The following is a 22927-nucleotide window of genomic DNA, read 5'->3' as shown; positions in this document are numbered from 1 at the left end:
TTTTGCATGACATTCAGGGCTTTCTTATAGGATCAAAATAGAATCATTTATCTTTTGGCTTTATCTGAAAGGACAGAAAATTGGAAAAAATGCAACTTTCCTCAGTTCGTTACCCAAATACTCTAAGGTAGTGGGTATAAGGAATTAAATGTAGCACAGAAAATAAACCCCTATTCTTCTGCGTATAAAGATACCAGATATGTGCACGTTACTTGCTGACTGATGCTGCCATTAGTGCTTAATATAAAGACCTCCATTAAAGGGGTTGTCTGGGGCTTTTATTATTGATGACCTATCCTCAGTACAGATCATCAATAGTTTATTGGTTGGGTTATGTCTCTCAGGATAACCACCGATCAGATGTTTGCCAAGGCAGCTGTCTGTGCAGACAGTGCTGGAAGCAGGTAGCGCTGTTTGTATTAAAGCGGCCTAATTTTGTACTGCATTGAATTCAATGGGAGCTGAGCCTATAGTACTAACCTGGGGTACTGCAGTGCTGACAGCAGTCCAGCAAGTAGACCCCCACTGATCAGCTACAGATTACTCATCCTGAGGATACATCATCAATAGTAAAAGTTTTGACAACCCCTTTAAGGTTTAAGAGAGTGAGGGATGCTATACACATTGACAATGGTCAGACATTAAGCCATGTGATGGCAGAAACGGTGTGACTGCAGGGGGGCAGTTGATGGTGGCTAGCAGGGATTGTAGTCAGTAGGTCAGGGAGCATGTTATCATGTGGCATCCAGAGGGGTTTGGTTTAGGAGATATGGTATGCCTCCCTGAAGAGGTATGTTTTGAGTGCACACCTGAAGTTTTGTATGTCATTAATTGCCCGGATAGCCTTTGGAAGTGTGTTCCGGAGGACTGGTGTTGCTCTGGAGAAGTCTTGGAGGCAGGAATGAGAGGTTCAAATTAAAGGATGATGCTGGGAATATCATACAACCAGTATAGTAAGTGAAGGAGAGACCTACAGCCCCAAGGAGTAAATAATTGGGACAGACATGCTAAATCAAGGGAGACCAAATTGAGAAAAAAATCATACTAATAGCTGGACTTACTATACTACAATTATATGTAAAAAATAAATAAATAAATGTAAAAATATATATATAGGGTAATAGAGTAAATTACTTAATTACAAAGTTCATCTACTACCGGTAATCAGCTGATAATGCCGGCAGAAGAACAGACAGGCAGTACCTGTGATGTGCAGTCGTTGCCAGAAAGTAAGATAGATGAAAAGTATGATAAAAGGGATAGAAACAATTGATGTATACTAGAAAACATGCTATACGAGAATACATATGTATGGCGATTAATTAAAACTAAAAAGTGATAGCAGGAAAAAAGGGTTCCAAGGAAGGAAATGTAGCAGTAAACCAGTAAATTATTTGGTGACTAAAACCAAGGATGAATAGAAAATATGTTACTATAAAAAATCACCGATGATTAAAATCTCTGATGATTAAAGAACATCATATGTCATGGGCAAAAATAAAAAATTTAAAGAGAATTACCTCTGTAATATAATGAGGTAAAAACATTCAAAGAAATCCATATTTAGTTTAAAATTGATGGATACACTAAACCCATAGTGGATGAAATGACAAAAAAATACAAATAAAGCTTCAAAAAAAGGGACAAAAAGATATATGTATAAATAAAAAAGGGGCAGGTGTGTCTCTCAGCTCTACAGGCAGCTCTTCTGTCCTCATGGCTTGGATTCGGCTCCGATATGCATTGTGAGCTGTGAGTCCTTCTATAGACAGGGGTGTGGCTTTTAAAATGATGTCCAATAAATTGAATTTATCACAGGTGACTCCAATCAAGATGGAGAAACATCTCAAAGATCATAAAGAGAAATGGGAGGTCCCCAGAGCTAAATTTCCAGTGTCATACCAAAGGCTCTGAATACTTATGTCAATGCAAAATGTAAGTTTTTCATTTTTAAAAACTTACAAAGATTTTGAACATGCTGTCTTCACTTTGTCATTATGGAATTTTGAGTGCTGAATGATGGGGGAAAACTTGATTTTTTTAATTTAAATTTGCACAAAGCCACAACATAACAAAATGTAAAAATAAAGAAAGGTTCTGAAAACTTTCCAGATGCGTTGTATTTCTCATGGGCATGGGAAGCCTTCATTCTGTATCATCTGGGCACATTCTGGCATCAGACAGTGGCATTCTTATGGGGCATCTACGTTATGCAGAATGTATGACAAATGTATAAATGTGCTCTTACTGGCAGGAAAAGGAGCTTTGGTCACTTTTGTTTTTGTTTTTTTTATTGTATGACTTTACTTTTTATAAGACAGAGAAAAGTGAGTAATTTTAATTTTCAGAACCTGGCACTTATATTTTTTGCACCACTTTTGCTATTTTGGTAACAACCCCATAATTATTTCACTACATAGTAACATAGTAACATAGTATGTAAGGCCGAATGAAGACATTGTCCATCTAGTCCAGCCTGTCTATCCTACTGTGTTGATCCAGAGGAAGGCAAAAAACCCCAAGGCCAGAAGTCAATTAGCCCTTTTGGGGAAAAAATTCCTTCCCGACTCCCTAATGGCAATCAGACTGTTCCCTGGATCAACCCCTAATAGTTCCTACCTGCCTATATTCCAGGATTGACACTTAACCTAATATTTATATCCTGTAATATCCTTCTTCTCCAGAAAGACATCAAGTCCCCTTTTAAACTCCTCTATGGATTTTGCCATCACCACTTCCTCCGGTAGAGAGTTCCACAGTCTAACTGCTCTTACAGTAAAGAACCCCTTTCTGTGTTGGTGATGAAACCTACTTTCCTCTAATCGTAGCGGATGTCCTCTTGTTACCGTCGAGGTCCTGGGTGTAAACAGATCGCGGGAGAGATCCATGTGTTGTCCCCTCATGTACTTATACATGGTTATTTGGTCGCCTCTTAACCTTCTTTTTTCTAGAGTAAATAGTCCCAATTTGGATAGCCTCTCTGGGTATTCCAGTCCCGTCATTCCATGTATTAGTTTAGTCGCTCTTCTTTGAACCCCCTCAAGCACTGTGACATCTTTCCTGAGCACCGGTGTCCAGAATTGTACGCAGTATTCCATGTGAGGTCTGACAAGTGCCTTATATAGTGGGAGGATGATGTTCTCGTCCTTCGCCCCTATTCCTCTTTTGATGCACCCCAAGACTTTATTTGCCTTTGCAGCGGCTGACTGGCATTGGTTACTCCAGTTTAGTCTATTATCCACTAATACCCCCAGATCCTTTTCCATATCACTTTTCCCTAGTGGTACCCCATTAAGTGAATATTCGTGACATCCGTTCCTCTTGCCCATGTGCATAGTCTTACATTTTTCAACATTGAACTTCATTTGCCATTTTTCTGCCCAAGCCCCGAGCTTATCCAGGTCCGTTTGTAGCCACATATTGTCCTCCGTTGCATTAATTACATTGTATAATTTTGTGTCATCTGCAAATATTGATATTTTGCTGTGCAGCCCCTCTATCAAGTCATTAATAAATATGTTGAACAGAGTGGGGCCTAATACTGAACCCTGTGGCACCCCGCTAGCGACTGTGGTCCAATCAGAGTACGAACCATTTATTACCACCCTCTGCTTTCTATCGTTGAGCCAATTTTTTACCCACTTACACACGTTTTCGCCCAGTCCGAGCTGCCTCATTTTGTATATTAGCCTATTATGTGGCACGGTGTCAAAGGCTTTAGAGAAGTCCAGATATACAAGATCAATAGATTCTCCCTGGTCCAGCTTAGAGCTTACTTCATCGTAGAAACTGATCAGATTTGTCTGACATGAGCGACCCTTCATGAATCCATGCTGGTGAGGAGTTATTCCCTTAATCTCCTTGAGGTACTCATCGATGGCGTCTCTCAGAATCCCCTCGAAAATTTTTCCCGTTACTGAAGTGAGACTTACTGGCCTGTAGTTACCAGGCTCACTTTTGCTCCCTTTTTTGTAGATTGGTACCACGTTGGCAATGCGCCAGTCCAATGGTACTACTCCAGTCTTGATAGTGTCTAGAAATATAAGGTATAGCGGCCTAGCTATCTCGTCACTTAGTTCCTTTAGTATCCTTGGGTGTAATCCATCAGGGCCCGGTGATTTATCAATTTTAGTTTTCTTTAGACGCTTCCGCACCTCCTCCTGCGTTAGGTATGAGATATTTTGTGAGGGGTTCGTTTTATTCCTCTGCTCCTCGTGTGGCATTTCCTTTTCTTTGGTGAACACACTTGAGAAGAAACTGTTTATTAGATTTGCTTTCCCTTCGTCATCATCAATGATTTCTCCTGCATTGTTTTTTAAAGGGCCAGTGCTCTCCCTGCAAATCCTTTTGCTGTTTATGTAGTTGAAAAATAGCTTCGGGTTGTTTCTGCTCTCTTTTGCGATCCGTCTTTCCGCTTCCTCTTTGGCAGTTTTAATCGTATCTTTGCATATTTTGTTTTTTTCCCTGTATGATTTTAGCGCTTCTTCGCTGCCTTGTTGCTTTAGTAGTTTGAACGCTTTCTTCTTTTCGTTTATTGCCCCTCGTACCGTCTTGTCGAGCCACATTGGTTTCCTTTTAGCTGAGTTACTTTTATTTCTGAAGGGAATGAACTGTTCACATGAGGCGATTAGGATCCTTTTGAACTCTTCCCATTTTTCCTCCGTACTGATATTTTTGAGGATGTTGTCCCAATTAATGTTACCGATAGTAGTTCTAAGCTCATCAAATTTTGCTTTACTAAAGTTTAGTTTCTTTGTTACTCCTTGATAAGGCATCCTATTGATTGACAGCTGGAAGTTGATTATATTGTGGTCGCTGTTCCCCAAGTGCCCCTCAACCTGCACCCCCTTTATACGTTCCGGTTTGTTAGTTAGCACTAGGTCCAGAATGGCTTTCCCTCTTGTTGGTTCCTGCACAAGTTGGTTCAGGTAATTATCTTTAATTACTCTCAAGAACTTATCACCCCTGTGAGATTTGCAGGTTTCGTTCTCCCATGTTATATCTGGGTAATTAAAGTCCCCCATGATAATTACTTCGTTTCGTTTTGACACCTCCTCTATCTGCCTTAGTAGTAAGTCTTCAGTTTCTGCTGTTGCTTTTGGTGGTCGATAAAAGACCCCTATCAGGATTTTGTTGTTTTTTCCCCCCTGTATTTCTACCCACAGAGATTCCACCTGTTCGTCTCCTACCCCTATATCCTCCCGTAGCCTCGGCTTCAAGTTCGATTTGACGTACAGACATACCCCTCCCCCTTTCTGGTTCCTTCGGTCTCTTCTGAAGAGATTGTACCCCTGCAAATTCACCGCCCAATCGCACTTATCATCAAGCCATGTTTCAGTAATTCCGACCATATCATAGTTTTCATCAGTCATTCTCACTTCAAGCTCGCCCACTTTACCGATCAGACTTCGTGCATTCGTGATCATACAATTTATTTCATTTTTTTTGTTTTTTAAATTTGTTTTGTTGCTATTCGTACTTATGGCTGATCTGTCAGTTCTAACTGTACTAACCCCACCCCCTGCTCGACCCCCATTCCCTTTGCTTGGACCCGGATCGCTAGTTACACTGGCTACCCCACTATTTCTCATTTTACCCTCCCCCCCAGTCCCTAGTTTAAACACTCCTCCAGCCTTCTAGCCATCTTTTCCCCCAGCACAGCTGCACCCTCCCCATTTAGATGCAGCCCGTCCCTACGGTAGAGTCTGTAGCCGACAGCAAAGTCAGCCCAGTTCTCCAGGAACCCAAATCCCTCCTTCTTACACCAACTCCGGAGCCACTTGTTTACCTCCCTAAGGTCCTGCTGCCTTTCTAGTGTGGCTTTAGGTACAGGTAGTATTTCCGAGAAAACTACCCTGGAGGTCCGCGCCCTGAGCTTGGACCCTAAGTCCCTGAAATCATTTTTGAGGGCCCTCCATTGACCTCTAATTTGTTCATTGGTGCCAACGTGCACCATGACCGCTGGATCCTCACCAGCCCCTCCCAGTAACCTGTCAATCCGATCCGCGATGTGTCGAACTCGAGCGCCAGGAAGACAACACACCGTTCGACGATCCCGGTCTTTATGGCAGATTGCCCTCTCTGTCCCCCTAATAATTGAGTCCCCCACCACTAGAACCTGTCTAGCCTGCCCTGCGCTCCCCGTCCCCGTCTCACTGGAGCAGTCATCCCCCTGGCGTTCAGAGGGCGTGTCGTGCTGCAGCGGTGCTGGCTCTGTAATGGCATCCCCCTCATCTGCCAATCGTGCAGACTTGTTGGGTTGTGCCAGTTCAGGACTAGCCTCCCTGGTTCTCTTCCCTCTACCCCTCCTTCTTTCTGTCACCCAGCTGACTGCCTGCTCCCCCTGCACTTCCGTACTACCATCCGCCCCCGCCTCTACCCCAGCGAGTGTCTGCTCAGTGAGCACCAAACTCCTTTCCATGATGTCAATGGCTCTCAGTGTTGCCAGTTGCCCATTTAGATCCAGAATTTGGGCTTCTAAATTTGCAACGTGCATGCATCTTGCGCAACAGTATGCACCCTCGATCGGCTGATCAAGGACCGCATACATTGCACAAGTAGCACACTGGATGACATTGCCAGGCATGGAGCTCATCCTAATGGGGATCTACAATTTACTTGTGGAAGTAGTGAAGATAGCCTTGCTCACACTCCGCTCACACGCTGCCGCAACCGCTGACCCGCTGCCGCAACCGCTGACCCGCTGCCGCAACCGCTGCCGCAACCGCTGCCCCGCTGCCGCAACCGCTGCCCCGCTGCCGCAACCGCTGCCCCGCTGCCGCAACCGCTGCCCCGCTGCCGCAACCGCTGCCCCAACCGCTGACCCGCTGCCGCAACCTCTGACCCGCTGCCGCAACCTCTGACCCGCTACCGCAACCGCTGGCCCGCTGCCGCAACCGCTGACCCGCTGCCGCAACCCCTCACCCGCTGCCGCAACCCCTCACCCGCTGCCTCTCTCGCGCAACCTCTTACCCGCTGACACTTATGCGCAAACAGTCAAAAATTTTTTTTTTTTTTTTATTTTTTTTTTTCCCCCTCACAAACACTTAGACCCCCAGACACACACACACACACAGAAGACACAACTAACCAGATACACAGAAGACACACAGCTCACAAACACACACAGAGGTAGATACTCAGCTCCTCCGCTCCTCCTGGTGACGTCACCCGCTGTCCCGGCGGCCGCTCACTCTGCCCTCCTGTCTCAGCTGCTCCGCTGAACTCCTGGTGGCCTCTTGGCGCCGGCTGCTGCGCTGTTGCGCTCCGGTCCCACTGGTCACTCCTGCCCCCGTGCCTGCTTCAGTTGCCGCTGCCCCCGCACCTGCTTCGGCTGCTGAGCTGCTCCGCTGTCCCCTACTAGATTGTCTCGTTAGTAAAGTCCCCTGATTGGCTTGAGATACCCCTTGCTAAGTGTACTAGACAATAATAGGACTAAGTGTACAAGCTGGAACCATGGTCAATGTGGACAGATTATCCCTATCCCCTTCCCTTACCCCACCCCACCCTGCATTTTTCCCTTTCTTCTCTTTCTTTCCTGTCTCTGTCTATTGTTTCTGTCGTTTTTACTTTTCACGTTATTTTCCCCAGGTGGTTGGTTCTTTCGGAGGAAGTTGTACTGGGGAACTATATTATAACTGCTGCCTAAAATGTGGGGTAACTGAATAGCAAAACAGAATGGGTATTGTGTTGATACTTCTGTATTGTAATCGTATTTTCATTCTGTATGCTTCCATATTAATGTGGCAGTGAATAAAGTATTTTTTGAACCATCATTAGTGAAGTCAACTTATTGCCACAACAGCCTTGGTGTGGAGAATTGCATATGAATATTATAGATAGAGTCCCTCACATTTATGAGCCAGACCTGAGAGCCCCTCTGTAAGATCAGCTCACATTTTGGTGGACCAGGCCCGTCTATGCATTTCATGGTCGGACATTCATCTGAATGGTTAGTGAATAATGCTACATTTTCTTTTTGGGGGCACTTCAACAGAAATGTGTGAAGTAACATAGGCCAGGTTCTATTAAAAAGGGTGATGTCTTCACGACACAACCCCTTTTAAACTTTAGAAAAAAACAAAGACGACAGGTGGAGACCATGCGGACACAAGTACATTAATGTGCTGTACAGCACATCCACCTATAGTTATACTTAAAGGGGTTTTCCAATATCTTTACACATTGGTCGAAGTGGAGGGAGTGACACAGATCTAAAAAAAAATGAATACTCACCTCCCTGCTAACGCTCCCCCCATGACCCACACCGCTGCTCCTACCCTTCGGTGCCTTCTTTATTTGTTCTGCAGCAGTCGCACAGATTGTTTACCCATGTGATCATTGCATCCAGCAGATGGACAGAAATGCCATCATTGACATACTGTAAACTTTACTTGGGGGTACTTGGGGCTACTGCATTAGAATCCAACATGATGGGTTTACAGGATGTCTTTTTGCCCAGTGACAGTGAAGCAACAGTTCAGCACCATGGTGGGTATATTGATTTTATATAGTTTTTGGCACAGGGATCCCAAAACTACACAAAAAAAATTACTCGAAAAACCCCATTTAAAGTTGTTGTCCTACCTGTTGTTGCCCTGTTCATGTGTCCCATTTATGTCCCCTTAAGGCAGATCACAATAATAGAGGGAGTCCCCTATTCAGAAACCCCTCTATGAGCCAGAACAGAGAGACCCTCTTCAGTCCACTATATTCCCAACATCTGCCATTCCGATGATCTTGTAATATGATGTATAGGGGTGTCACTTACTATCACACACATAGGGTTTGTCTCGATCCTCTATTGCCGAAAGATCCTGTCTCTTTTTCATGCCCCCAATCCCACAGGCCTAAGGAAAAGAGATAGTTATCAGATGACATCCAATCTTTATCTTGTCTTTCCTGACGAAGCAATGATAACCAGCGCAACACAGCTCTGAATTTCAATTCATACAAATATGGACCTGGACTATCAAAAATATGGCTAGATATTAATCTGACTAAAGCTGCCCCAAAATCTAGAATGTTTAGTTAAAGAATAGGAACAGAAGGACCAATTGCTCACAAATCAGAAGTACCGTAGTCCTTTATTGGTAATTTGAAGAATTTTGCTTGACTACGCATTTCAGACATATATCTCTTTGTCAGATCAATATACAATATAGTTATATTGAGCTGATTAGGGAAACAACACGACTCCGAAACACGTAGTTAAACAAAATCAGATTCTTCAAATTAACAGTGGAGCCATTTTTTGATTTGTGAGTAACTGTGGGCTACTACATTGGACCCTATCTATTTTTCTCCGCCTACTATTTATTTCATGTCAGGCCATACACTTGTAAGCTGGCAAAACAGAAAGAAGCTGCATAATCTTTAGGCTCTCTATACACGACTCATAGAGTAAGGTCTAAGTTTGCACATTTAATCCTGCTGAGCTTTAACCATTGCTGTTACCATTATGGTTATTATTATGGTTTTACACTATGGCACGCTTTGCTTCCCTCTCTTTTTGTTTAAAAACTAAAATTGTTTCATACTATTTCCAACAGTGTTGAATAATTTCATACTCCACAACTGATTTCAAACATGTTTTATCATCTGCTGAAACTCTTCAGCCAGTAGGTTAAATGCGCCTCACAGTAATTTACTGTTTTCAACTTGTCAGATTGACGAATGCATGAACACAATGCCATTACAATCAATGTTGAATGAGAATGCTAAAATTTGTCTTTATTTTTTTATTTAAAAAAATCCACAAATTACTTTAGTTTTCATCCTGTTTTCTGCAGCTCACTTTTTCGCTTTGCAGCACAGACTGGGATAGGGTAAGCAGAGTCATCTCATTTTCATTCAAGGGTGGATGAGTTAATGACATCTATGTTGTAATGCTGAACGCCCAGGACAGCAACACTATAGACACTGATAAAACATTCTAAACAGCACCCCTGCCACTCTGTGATCTTTGGGGAAAGAGTGGAAGTAGTCTATCTCTTCCTGGAAACAGTATAACTCTATGGACAGCTTTCTGTCCGTTGACCGCAATTCATTACAACTGCCACAAAGAAAAATCATCTATGATCACCTAATAGACACAGTTAGTCTAGTTGCATCTTTTGCAAATCCTAATTCATATTTGAAGGAGACGTATAAGTAGTACAAAATTATTTATGGAACCAAAAATGCATGAATTATTCACCAATGAATTCCCAAACTTCTTTTAAAGGGGTTGTTCCACCTCTAGCTATTGATGACGTACCCTCAATCCCCACCCTCCCCGTGATAACATAGTCACCCACTGGATTCACTGTGATCAGCTGTTCCCCATAATCAGCTCTAAACAGGACTTAAAGTCTATACCAACCCGGGTCACTGTGCAGGAAATGGCTCTGTGTGTAAAGACACCAGCCCAGAAGAACAGCTGATTGTGGGGAGTCCTGGGCAGAGAACCTCCGCCAATCTGTATTGATAGCCTATCCTGAGGATAGGTTATCAATAGCTAGAAATTGGACAACTACTTTAAAGGAAATCTGTCAGCATTTCTCTGCAGTCCTCTCTGAGAGCAACAAATGTAGTGACAGGCATGCTGATTACAGTGAGTTGTCTACTGTATGTATCTGTGCAGTAGTTTGGGAGAAACATGCATTTTATTAGTAGCAGCCAGACATAGAGGACTACAGAAAGTAGCACTCGATATTCATGAGCTGCAGATAGTTTCGCCCACCTCACCCGCCAACCACTGATGAACAACTATCTCTATGCACAGCAATCAATCACTGGCTGGAGGGTGGAATGTATGAGGCTATATTGCAGTTCATGAATATTGAGGACTACTTCCTGTAGTTCTCTGTATCTGGCTGCTACTGATAAAATGCAAATTTCTCCTAAACTACTGCACCAATATATGCAGCAGACATATCACTGCAATCAGCATACCTGTCATTATCTTGTGCTGCTCTCAGAGAGGGCTGACAGGTGGTAACAGAGTCTCGTTAACCCCATAAAGTACTTTTTACTTCTTATCTACAGTTACACCAACCATAACTTCCAAAATTCTTCATGATTTAGCTTCTATCCTCAAATTCAACTGTTTTGCTTTAAGTTAAGTTTCTTAAGTCTCATTTTCCTATCTCCACACTTTCAGTTTTCTTACCTTTCCTTTGGCTCTATTCTTGCGTTTTGGAGTGTCGTCTTCCAGGTCTTCACCTTCCAATTCGTGTGGGATATCTCCCACCTGTGTCTTCTGGAAACATGGGAACCAAACTTAAAATTTCCCTCCCCTACATTTCACTGTACATGTCCATAGATGGAGAAAGATTGGTGTTGGACAAGTGGATGGAAAAAGAACCAAGATTGAGGACAGTTTAGATGCTGAATACTAGAAGAACGCCATACTTTGTCTGGAATTATCGCTTCCATATTTCTATAGGTTATTATTTTACATTGGTGGGAACACAGATGACTGTTATTGGGATTGATGAAAGAGAAAAAGAAAACACCATGTCAGTAGTTATGTAGAATGGATGGATAAATGGACCTTAAACAATGGATGACTAATGACGACACGTTAGATGGCTTTATGATGATGATTATGATGATGGAAGAACTATGACCTTTAACTTGCTAGTCTCACCTGACAGTCACTAACTATCTCCTCCTCTTTGAGTTCTAGCTTCTTGTTGTCCACTGTCTCGGCACAGAGTAAGGCTTCTAAGACAGGTCCTTCTGGTAAACTGCTTTCCTTTTTCATAGGAACCTCATAGTCTAAGACAGAAATGAAACATGATTGAATGTCAAAGAGAAGAGGTTTGTGTCAGTTTAGAACCATAGTTGAAGATAAATTTATACTCACTGTAACCTTCAGCTGTCATACACGAGACACTTTTGAGAAGTAGGCAACTGAGCAACTCACCAGTGCAAAATCCAAAGAACAAGAGATAGAGGTAGGAAATTGTACCTTGCATAGTACATAGTCAGTGAGAAATATTCTAATTCTCTGCATTACCCATATACTTTCCACAGGGGGTTCGACCCTTTGTTTTTTTAGGAGAAAAATTTTTGGAAACATTTTGGAAAAACTTTTTAGGCAAAGTTCGGATCATCAGAAGGACTTACAAGGCCCAGTTCTTTAAAGCATGCTACATTGAAGCCACTATACCGTCTGCCTCAGAGTATAATAAAAGTAATGTACTTCATAAAGTTTGAATGACCCAAAAATAAAATAAGAAAGCTTTTCAATTAAAAAAAACAACTTTCAATAAACTTTCCATACGGTTATTAAAATATTAGTCTTTTTTTTTTTTAGAAACATATCAGCTTTTTTGGTTTAAATAAATTTCTATTAAAAAACATACAACAAAAACTGTATTTCCATCAAATGGGCAAGAAGAGGTGAGATAATCAGGGACTGTACATGCTTGACTCTCATCTGTGACTTGGTACAATACAGGACTGTCTCCCTCCCTCAGTATTATACACTTTGAGCTTGGAGATCCATTAACTGTCATTAGCACAGTTAAAGCCATAAAAAGACACTTCTGTACTGCAATTAGCCATAAAAAGCCAATCAGGGTGTAGGCGGCAAGTAATCAGTGTAGGAGGAGGGAGTGCGGGGCTCATTCTGAGGCTTGCATGGGATCTGCAGTTTTTAGTGACAGCAGCTGACCCTAGTCACAGCAGAAGGAGTTGGTAAAAACCCTTCAGCTTTCTTCAGTTTAATCAAGTGATGCTATTTGGGGTTCTCAGTGTGACCTTGAGACATGTTTTCCTTGCAGTAAGACAGTTTCAGTATTTGTTACAGTCTACTAAAAGCCTCTGATTGCCAACTGGGTTATATGCTGACAATGGTGGCCCTGGATTACAGCATGACTCTAAAATTGTGGTCCAAGCTGTTAGTGCGCCTTATGTCACAATTTGTCGTGTTATTCCAAAGTATCTAAAACCAAAAATATGCAATTTTGCAAATGGTCTCAATTAAATATGTCTTATGGCTTTTTTTCTCCTATACAGTTATATACATTTCCAAGGTAACAGACTACAAACAAACTTTGTGTAGTCTGATCATGATGTAATACTCACTTCAATCCACCTCCTATTTCGTACTAACATATATTCAGTAGGTTACAGAAAGTGGGGGTTAGATGAATAGCAATGTGGCTGTAGGGGTAGACTACACAGAGTTTCACGACGAATTCCACCCCTGTAACTAATCTCCAAATCTAATGATTACTTCACTGTCTCCCAATGATCCCTATTTTAAAGGAACCCTCTTGTGAAACGGAATATTGTAGAAAGAATAAAATAGGTGGCAAAGCACCTGATGAGGGGTGAAGATCAGGAGAGGAGCTTACGGGTTAAAGTTGTGGAAATAGGAGATGTCGGCCTAGTAATGCTGGTCAACCGAGGGTAGGTTAGCGTCGGCATGCATAAATAGATATGGTGAAAAAAGCTGCAGCTCTTATGCAACCTATAGTAGGTGAGGTATTGTGATCCGAAGATGCCGATGATGCGAATTGGGAATTAAACTTTATTGAAAACCAGCAGATAACATGTTTCGCAGCATGATATCTCTTCATCAGTCCAATTTTTGCTTTATGTTCTCTGTATTATTCCAAGAGAAAATATTTTTATACTTTTTTATGTACTTTTTAGTTTTTTTTCTCTTCCTTTCATATCATCTTCTTATTCACACTCAACACTCGTTTATTTGAATATTACCTGTTCCTGTACTTTATAAGTGAAGTACACTCTGCCTGATGAAGAAGTGATACACCTTGAAAAGCATTACAAGTTTTCAATAAAATGTAATTCCTAATTTGCATCACTGGCATCTCAGTATCTCACCTACTATAGGTTGTGCAAGAGATCTAGCTTATTTACTGACACCAAAGGTCCGGCAATTGACTCCGAGCCATTGCAAAAAGTACATTGTTTAACTTCAGGGATGCTGGATAAAACCAATAACTGTGCACCCAGGCTTAGGGCTTAAACACAGAAACGTGATTTTCTCCTGTAATGCGGCTGAGATAATCATGACCGCATAACGAGACAAAACGAAACCACTGATTACGATTGATTTCAATGGTTTTGTTTATGAGGTTTCTCGCCCGTTAATTGTACCGGCGAGAAAAGATAGGACTTGCCTTATCCTTCCCGCACAGAGTTAATGCTACAAGCGGGAAAGATAGGGCACGGCCTATTTTCCTGCTATTTCTTTCAAACGCCTACGTCGTAGCGCGGAGTTTCAAAAGGCCAAGAAGGAAGAGAAAAAAGGCTGTTCATGCGCGACTATGCTCCATATATGCGAGCGTAGTGCGCATACGGCAGTCTGAAATCACCCTTAGTCCGCGCTCACATGACCGGGTCAGATTCTGCATGCGGGAGGCCGGCAGAGGATTCTGGCTGTGAGCTCGGCCGGTGACCTTGCGTACGGCAAGTAACTGTATTAAGTATGACCGTGGAGGAACACAAGCGGTCATGCACAGTAAAGGTTTTCTTTCCTGTTTGCATTTCTTACGCCATCGGGTACTCGAAGCCCATACACAATGTTAATTTTGTATGGGCTGCAGATCTCACGCATGCATTGACATCAATAGAGGCCATCAGTGCAGAATCCGCTAAATAGAGCAAGCCACGATTTTTTTTCTGTTCGCGGAATACGCAATTCATACCTGCAAGTGTGAAGAAAAATTCGAAACTACATGCCTCCCAATGCACGCGTTTTACCACGGATTGTCCGTGCAGACGACGATCTTGGAATCCGCAATTCAAATCCTGCCTTGTGAGACCGGCCTTCGACCAAGCGAGACCCAATATCAACAGATCTCAAGAATTAATGTATACCCTGGCACATATTTTGGCCAAAAGTTAGACATTACCATTGACGGTGGTCCAGTCATGAGGCTCATGAACCATAATCTAGGCTAGACTACAATCTGTGATATTTCTAGTCATAACAGCTTTCCTCCTCATTCCTATACTACAATATACCAATCCCAAAATTATAACAAATATACAGCACTAAAGTGTAAATAATTTTGGTGGAGCGAGTATACATATATTTTTTTTATTCCATTTTATATGTAGTTTCTGCATTCTGAACAGTAGGACTGCTTTTTTTTATACGAGAAGAGAAATTGCATTTTCTTTCCAGACAAGTATACAAAAAAAGAGCATTAATACATCTGGTCATGTGGTTTGATAGTTTCCATGGCAACTGCTTTTTTCATTTACCGAATAGCTGAATTAAAAAAAAAAAACTGAAGAAAAATGTGAGAGGAAAAAAACGGGGGAAGGGAGGAAGAGAAGGGGAGGAGGGAAGAGGAAGACTGAGGAAGGGAGCAATAGAAAGGAGGAGATGGGATAGAAAGAGAACCGTAAAGAAAAGACAGAGGGGAATAGAAGGGAAGGAATGGATAATGAGCGACAGAGGGAGACGGAGCGACTGGAATGAGATGGGAACTAGAGAGAAAAGGGTCTAGGAGAAAGGGGGGCAGGGGGAAGCAAAAAAATAAATTAGGCAAAGTAATGTCTGGGAAGAATATTCTAAGGTAAAAGCAGAGATCCCACTATGAAGAGGACAGCATGGTGGGTTCATTATCAAATATACAGGGTCTAATTTCCTCCGGGCGCTCTATTACACCTTAGGCTCTTACCTGATTAAACTGTCAGACTGAAGTATTACAATCTACACTCATGCTAATCGCCAGGACTGGAGCTGGTAGTATTTGAATTAGTGATATGCCAATTAATAGCCTCATTTAATAATAGGAAAGGCTATAAATAGTAAATACCGTAATGCTGATAAAAATAGTAAAGATTTGACATCGACAAAGATAAGCTGATAGTATTCCCAGTAACACACAAAGGAAATACTCTAAAGGCCGTCTGTGAACGTGATATCTAACAGCCGCTCTAGTAATACCCTGCAGGGAATTTCTAGTGATATTCTAGCAGAGAATTTCAGGCATTACCCTCATGTCAACTCTAAAGACTGTTATCACTCTAATATCAACTCTACTAAGACAGTAAGAATTTCTAGTACTACCCCAATTAATCAACTGTAGTATTACGGCACATAGAACGCCTACAAGGGACTGTAGCAGTCATCTAAAATTCAAGGTGTACATATTGTTAAAGGGAACCTGGTAGCTTGAAAATGCATTTTGTCCATTCTGAAAGCATCATAAACTATTCACCGAAAAGTAATTGGACAACTGAGAAAAGATCAGAAGTGGGGCTCCTTTGGCCCTAATGACATTGGATACTCTCTGTGGCATACTTTATACTAATATCTGATACCATTCAGCTAGAATTTCCCTTCATTCATCCTGCAAACGTCTGTCAAGATCTATCAAAGAAAATGAATGCTGTTCAAACAGTATTTCCTGACCTGACGTTCCAGTTCATCCTGAAGATATTCAGGAAAGTTCGGGTTGGCACAGGGCAGTCCAATCGTGGAACATCCATATCCTTAAACCAACGTAAATAAGAGTTGGATATGTGACAAGGCACGTTGTCTTGTTGGAAGTATTGCTGACTATTCCCAAAGTATTGCCACATTGTTGGCAGCATAGTATTGTCTAGAATATCAAGGTACAGCTGTATTTAACTGTTGGCATAATGCACAATTGCACAATTTCAGGCAAAAGGCATTCCCCAGGTGTCCTCCACACCCATGTACGACCATCTGATTTGAAAATGTAGCAGCATGATTTGCCACTTCATAGAATGTTCTTCCATTGCTCAACTTGCATCTCTGTAGATGAGCCAATGCAACTTCATTAAGAGAATTCGCCGGGAATTTACAGGATGAATGAAGGGAAATACCAGTTGAAGTGTATTAGACGTTGGTAAAAAGTATGTCACTAGAGTAACTGATGTCATTAATGCCAAAGAAGGTCCCACTAAATATTAACATAAGTAAATAAATACTACTTTTAATTCTTGCTCAGGCGCAGAGAGGAGCTGAGCAGATTGACATATAATTTTGCGGGAAAATATCCAGTATAACTTGTGCTTTATTCATTTGAATCTCTTTCTAAGCTTAAAACAACCCTCCAGTTCTGGACAAACCAAGATAACCACATGGCTTCTTTGACTACATGAAGTGCACTCTGTATTGTAGTAGATTGGTAGTCTTAAGACACTCACGCTGCTCTGATTGGCCAGCAATTCTTACATGAGGAGCCCTGACCAATCAGAGTAGCATATAGTGCCTTAAATTATCAAAACACTATCAATACACAGTGTGCATTAAGTGGTAGGAGAAACAGTTTGGTTTGCCCAGGACAGGAGAGTCTCTTTAATGGTCCAGTGGGCGATCCTATCAGTGACTGACAGCTATCTGTACATACAAAAATATCTATCACTGATTGTTCCGCCCATTGGACCATTTAGCTCAGAAAGAGTTAAAATGTATAAAACACAAGTTGCACTGGATTTTTTCCCACAAAACTATAAAATAATTCTGCTCAGCTCCTCCTGCTCTATAACTCGCTGCTTGTAGAATGGACTGCATGCTAAAGCTGACAAACTCCCTTTTATGTAGGCATATACTCTACTAATACTCTAATATCAACTTCGGTAATGTTCTTAAAGGGGTATAAGGCTGGGTTCACACAGGGCGGATTTGCCACGGAAATTCCGTCCTGGACTTTGGTCACGGCAAACCCACCTGCGGCCGCTAATCCCAGCATTAGCCAGCCATGTGGACGAGATTTCTCAGGATTCGCTGACCGCAGCATGACCTTTTTTTTAAATTCCACTGCGGCCACGCTGTCCTCTATGGGAGCGCCGGCCGCAACGGAAAAGTGAGCGGCCAGGCCACTTCAAAACCCGCTGCAAAGTTCCGTGGGTTTTGAAGCAGCGCTTTTACCGGCGGAAATCTCGCGGTTATTCACTGCCAAACCGCGAGATTTCTGCCAGGATTCTGGCATGTGAAAACCCAGCCTTACAGTTTTAGACAAACAAAGTTAGTTTTTGTAAAATGAAAAGTTATATAAATGCGCTAAATAATTTTCTGCATTAGTTCCAGATCTCTGCTTGCTGTCATTCCATAGGAAAATTTATTGCTTACTCATTGGTCATTTATGCAGAATTGATATCTATAACTTTTTATTATACAAAGCATACCTTGCAGAAATAGAGACACCTATTTAAGTAAACATCTAGTAAAACAGGGGTAAGAAAAAATAAATGAACCCTTTGAGACCACCTGAATTTCTGCAGTGATTACTATTTAAATGTGGTCTAATTGTTATCTGAGTAACAATTGCAGACTAAAACAATCTTAGCAATCCAATACCACATGAACAGTTGTACTATTTTTTTTTTTTACTTGAGCATATTGAGAAATTGTCCTGTACGGGGAGAAAAAGTAAGTAAACTCTTTAATTTAATAACCTGTAGACCTCCCTTTTGCAGCAATCACCTCCACCAAATGTTCCCAGCAGCTGCAAGATTTGCTCAACATTGAAAAGGAATTTTGAACCATCCCTCAATGTAAATGTGTTTCAGGTTATCAATATTTCTGGGATGCCTTGCATGCATAACTCTCTTTAGATCGTGTCAAAGTATCTCAATAGCGTTAGGGTTAGCAGCCTGAGTTGGCCATCTCTTTGGCTTGAGGTCATGGACAGCTGTCCTTACATTCTGCTGTAAAGACAATCATCAATTGGACAATATTTAATAAGTAGTCAATGCAGAAATTTAGATAATGTCAAAGAATTCACTTACTTTTGCTTGCAACCAAACTTCAATGTCAACATTTACTAGTAATATTTTACATAGGTTCTCTAGCATTTGGTTTATACACGCCATCTTATTAAGTCATAATATACACTCATAGAGAAGGTTGGTGCCTACTATTTGTATGAGAGTACTAGAAGTAATTGTAGCAATGCAACACGGTTGTCAGACAGCAATCATTAACAAGTAGAGCCACAGTTATATTGCATAGACGCTTGTATCAATGAGTTCTGTGATGGTTCATTGGTTATATTTTTTATGGCTAGAGCAATTGGTTTAAATCCATCCAGGTTCAAATGTTACTTTCTTATGTTATATTGAGTATTTATGTGGGGTTTTTCAATGCTGGGTACAAGGCTGAACAATATGATGACACCATATAGATAACAGATAATAATAAAGTAATATATCTAGCAATCTCCTGTTGATATTTCAATTTGCAGCTACTTGTGAAAATAAGACTTGGATAAAACGAGTTTAAAAAAAAATATCACAATCAAAAGGAGAAGAACGATCAAGTTAAAAAACCCCAAAAACACATATCCTACCACAGCGTTTTCCTCATAACTGCCCTTGGTGTTAAAAGGATTTGCACTCAGAGAGACCTGCAAGGCATTGTACTACTCTAGTACTAAGGCTCATATACAGGCATCACAGTCAACTGGTCGAAGACATTTAAATAAGTAAAACTGTAATAAAAACATAAATTTGAACGATAGTTCAATTTTGCTGCAGCGACACAACAGGCCAAGTGAAGTATTACACACTGCCCATTGGAATCATGGACATGCTGGGTCCTCCAGAAAGAGAGAGACACTCTTTGTGGCAGATATCCAATGGATAAAGGTTCTTGAAGAGGGGGACTTCCCTCTATTAACTCAGAAACCCATAAGACCATATTTGCAGCAGGGTTTCTAAACCAGACATTGAGATTTACTAAGCTAAATGCACCAGAATTATGGCTTCATTTGCAACAAAAAAAACTGATGTAAATGTGTTGCACCACATGTACTATGTGTTTTATACACTTTTTTGTGCCTAACTTGACAAGTGGGTGTGGCTTGGCAGGGAAAGGGTGTTTAGCAGAAAAGGTTGTGGCTTAATAAGTGAAAGCATGCACCAAAACTGCACTGGCGCAAGGTAAGCCGACTAATAATTTGTGCAAAGTTAAACAAAAGTGGCAAAAGATGCACCAAATGTATCTTCAAGCATGAGCCTGTGTGATAAATTTAGACTATCTGGTGTATAAATATTAAATATGATTAGTAAATCTGCCCCAATCTCTTTATAGATGTGAGTGCATAGTAATGCATCAATAAGACAAGAGATGTGAGATTATCTTAAAACTGCATGAAATGTAATCTGTACATTTTTCTGTGCTTATAGACAACAGCTGTACCCAAAACATCAGTAATAAACCATCCTCGCCTTTATTGCATGTCCTCCCATTAACTGTAAAGTTGGCTGCTCCCCAGCTGGCACTATCCCTGTCTGGCCTCCATTTATACTGACCATCTTCCAAGTATGCACCTTAATTGACTTATCTCCAGACTGACATTGACAATGACCATCCTACCACGTTAAAACTCCCATTTACTGGCCTCCAACTAACCATGCAAGCTTACAATCATTCTTGTTGGTCTTCATACTGAAACTGCACCGTGCAACCTTCAGGATAGCACTCAAACACAAGCACAGACTATCACTGGTGCCTGAAAGACCCGATAACACTACAGAATTTTAATTGGCTAGCCTCTAGGTTCTCTCGAGCCTTAGAAGGACACAGAAGCTCTTTTGCCGAGCCACCACTAAAGTTCCCCCATATCTAACCACAAACGTGCACCCTCCCAAAGTGTCGTGTCTCATTTTCTGGCCTTTAGCATGTCATCCTCTTATCTGAAATCTAATGCACCTTTTTAGAACCTTATAAAGCCGCTTCATCTTCCACCTGGTCCCTGTTGTTCCCTTCAGGTCACCTTCTTGGCCTTCAATCAACAGCGCTTCCATGTAACCAAATCTTCAGGTACCTCCATTATCTACAGTCTTACAGTAAATAGCACATTTGGCGCACCTAACCTAAACCTACAGTGCCACGGACTTTGGTTGTAATCCTGTTCTGTCCGGTTGTACTATCACACGGACTTGGTACATTATTCTTGGTTACTTTATGGAAACTCTACAATGCAATATAACCCATGCTCTTTATTCTCTCCTCGTACCTGATGGCCAATGTGTTGCAGGTCCCACGATGGCAGAACATGATAACACCTGGGCCCCCCAAACTAACTTCTTACCAAGCTTAAACTCACAGGGCCTCAGACGAGGATCCTCTAATATGTCCAGCCGCCTTTTCTTCCTCCAGCAACGAGCAGGATACGTATAGATCTGTCCCGGTGACAAGCCTATATTTAAGATAGAAGAAGTTCAGGGTATTAATGTAATAGTACTTTAAACCCTTAAGACGTTTACCATATGTCATCTACACTATTCTACCAAAAGTAATTGGACACCTGAGCAAGAATCAAAAGTAGTACTTATTTCCATATGTTAATACTTAGTTGGGCTCCCTTGGCCCTAATTACATCAGTTACTCTCCATGGAACTTTCTACCCATGTCTGATAAACCTCCATTCATCCTGCAAACATCTGGTGAGTTCTCTCAAAGATGATGGACGCTATTCATATTTCTTGACTCAACGTTCTGCTTTGTCCCAAAGATGTTCAGTAGGGTTCAGGTTGGGACTCTGTGCAGCCAATCCAATCATGGAACATCCATATCCTCAAACCAACATAAAACAGCTTTGAAATTGTGAAAAGCAGTGTTGTCTTGTATTGCTGATTATTGCCACTGTAAGCAACGGACTGATACCATGCCATGTAAAACATCCCCAGACCATAACGGACCTTCTGCCGTACTTAACTGTTGGAACAACACATTCAAACACATGTAAAAGGTGTTCCCCAGGCTCCTCTACAGCCAGGTATGTCCATCTGATTTGAAGATGGAGTAGCATGGTTCATCACTTTATAGAACATTCAATTGTCCAATGACGGTGTTCCTTGCACCATTGTACACAGGACGATGCATTGCACTTCATGATGGATGGCTTGTGTGCAGTAACAAACTATCATATACTATCCTCTCTCGGCTCCCGCTGTATCCCGTGACGGTGCTAGGTCCCCTGCCCTGGTTTCTATCTACAGCTGCAGTCCTGACCATTTACGGGACGTCACAGGGGCTGCAGCCAATAACAGCACTCAACGATCATTCTACAACTTTCTGTAAAGTTTTTGGGATGTTTAGAAAATGGTGGCCATGTTCACTACACTGTCTCATATATCTCCACTTCTGTAAATCTCCAAAAATAGTTAATGTCAATGATATGATCAGGTCTCTTATACTGCTGCACTTTTATAAACTCGTGGGTTTACGGTCAGTTACCCTTTATGGCAACTTATTCTTATTTCATACGTGCTTCATTCTGTTCATACCTGGTCCTCTATGTGTTTTCTCCATCCAGATATAGCAATTGTTCTGGGCCACACCAGTCTGGGAGTCCAGGAATGGCAGCCTCATACTTCTCTCTGCGCACAGACGAGCGTTATAACTGCGACAATGTTCTATGGCCTCCCGGTAGAAGTCCTCTCCCAGCCTGCAGCAACAAAAGACCCTACAAGTTAGTCTAGGTTCGCTACCTCACCAGAGCAACATGTCCACTGTGCCATTTTCATGCTGGATTACCCAATGACTCACATTTCGGGAAACATTATTACAGACTTTACACAATGGATAATGCTCCGTTGGATATTCTCATCATTTTATGAGTCCATTTACATATAGAGATTTCTTTTATCACTCAACTTAAAGTGACAGATCTTAAGAACTATTTTCTTAATGTGAAATTTCTTGATGTGCCAATTCTCAAAGCCCTAATGCTGTATGGTTATTAACGAGATATATCGTTTTTAATCAGGTATTGCTTAATAATGAATGGCTAAATGAATTCAAGTATCAGTCTATCTGAGGTTTCACAAAGGTTGCATAGTTTTCAGAGGGTAGAACAAACATCGTGAGGACACATAGCGGGCCGCAGGCTAGCGGAGGCCGAGAAATGACAGGTTTAGGCTGGGGACAGTAGGCCAGAAATTAGGGTGAGGATAGAATTAATATTAGAGGGGT

The 22927-nt window shown here is 41.6% G+C and overlaps 1 protein-coding gene across 2 annotated transcripts in view; it reads right to left on the bottom strand.

The window, feature by feature from the left end:
* DPF1 (double PHD fingers 1) overlaps positions 1-22927 on the bottom strand; it is a 79107-nt gene that overhangs the window by 25552 nt on the left and 30628 nt on the right. Inside the window, exons 2-6 of one of the 2 annotated variants that reach the window (XM_066581179.1) lie at positions 22240-22400; positions 21042-21149; positions 11633-11763; positions 11153-11242; positions 8771-8849 (exon numbers count right to left, since the gene is read on the bottom strand). In XM_066581179.1, coding sequence (XP_066437276.1) covers positions 8771-8849; positions 11153-11242; positions 11633-11763; positions 21042-21149; positions 22240-22400 — 569 coding nt within the window. The remainder of the gene's footprint in view (positions 1-8770; positions 8850-11152; positions 11243-11632; positions 11764-21041; positions 21150-22239; positions 22401-22927) is intronic. The other variant, XM_066581180.1, reaches the window with a different exon arrangement.

The sequence above is a fragment of the Eleutherodactylus coqui genome, chromosome 10, assembly GCF_035609145.1.
Source record: "Eleutherodactylus coqui strain aEleCoq1 chromosome 10, aEleCoq1.hap1, whole genome shotgun sequence".
Classification (NCBI taxonomy): Eukaryota; Metazoa; Chordata; class Amphibia; order Anura; family Eleutherodactylidae; genus Eleutherodactylus; species Eleutherodactylus coqui.
Note: the sequence above shows the minus strand (reverse complement) of the source record. Positions and strands in the feature narration are given on the sequence as shown.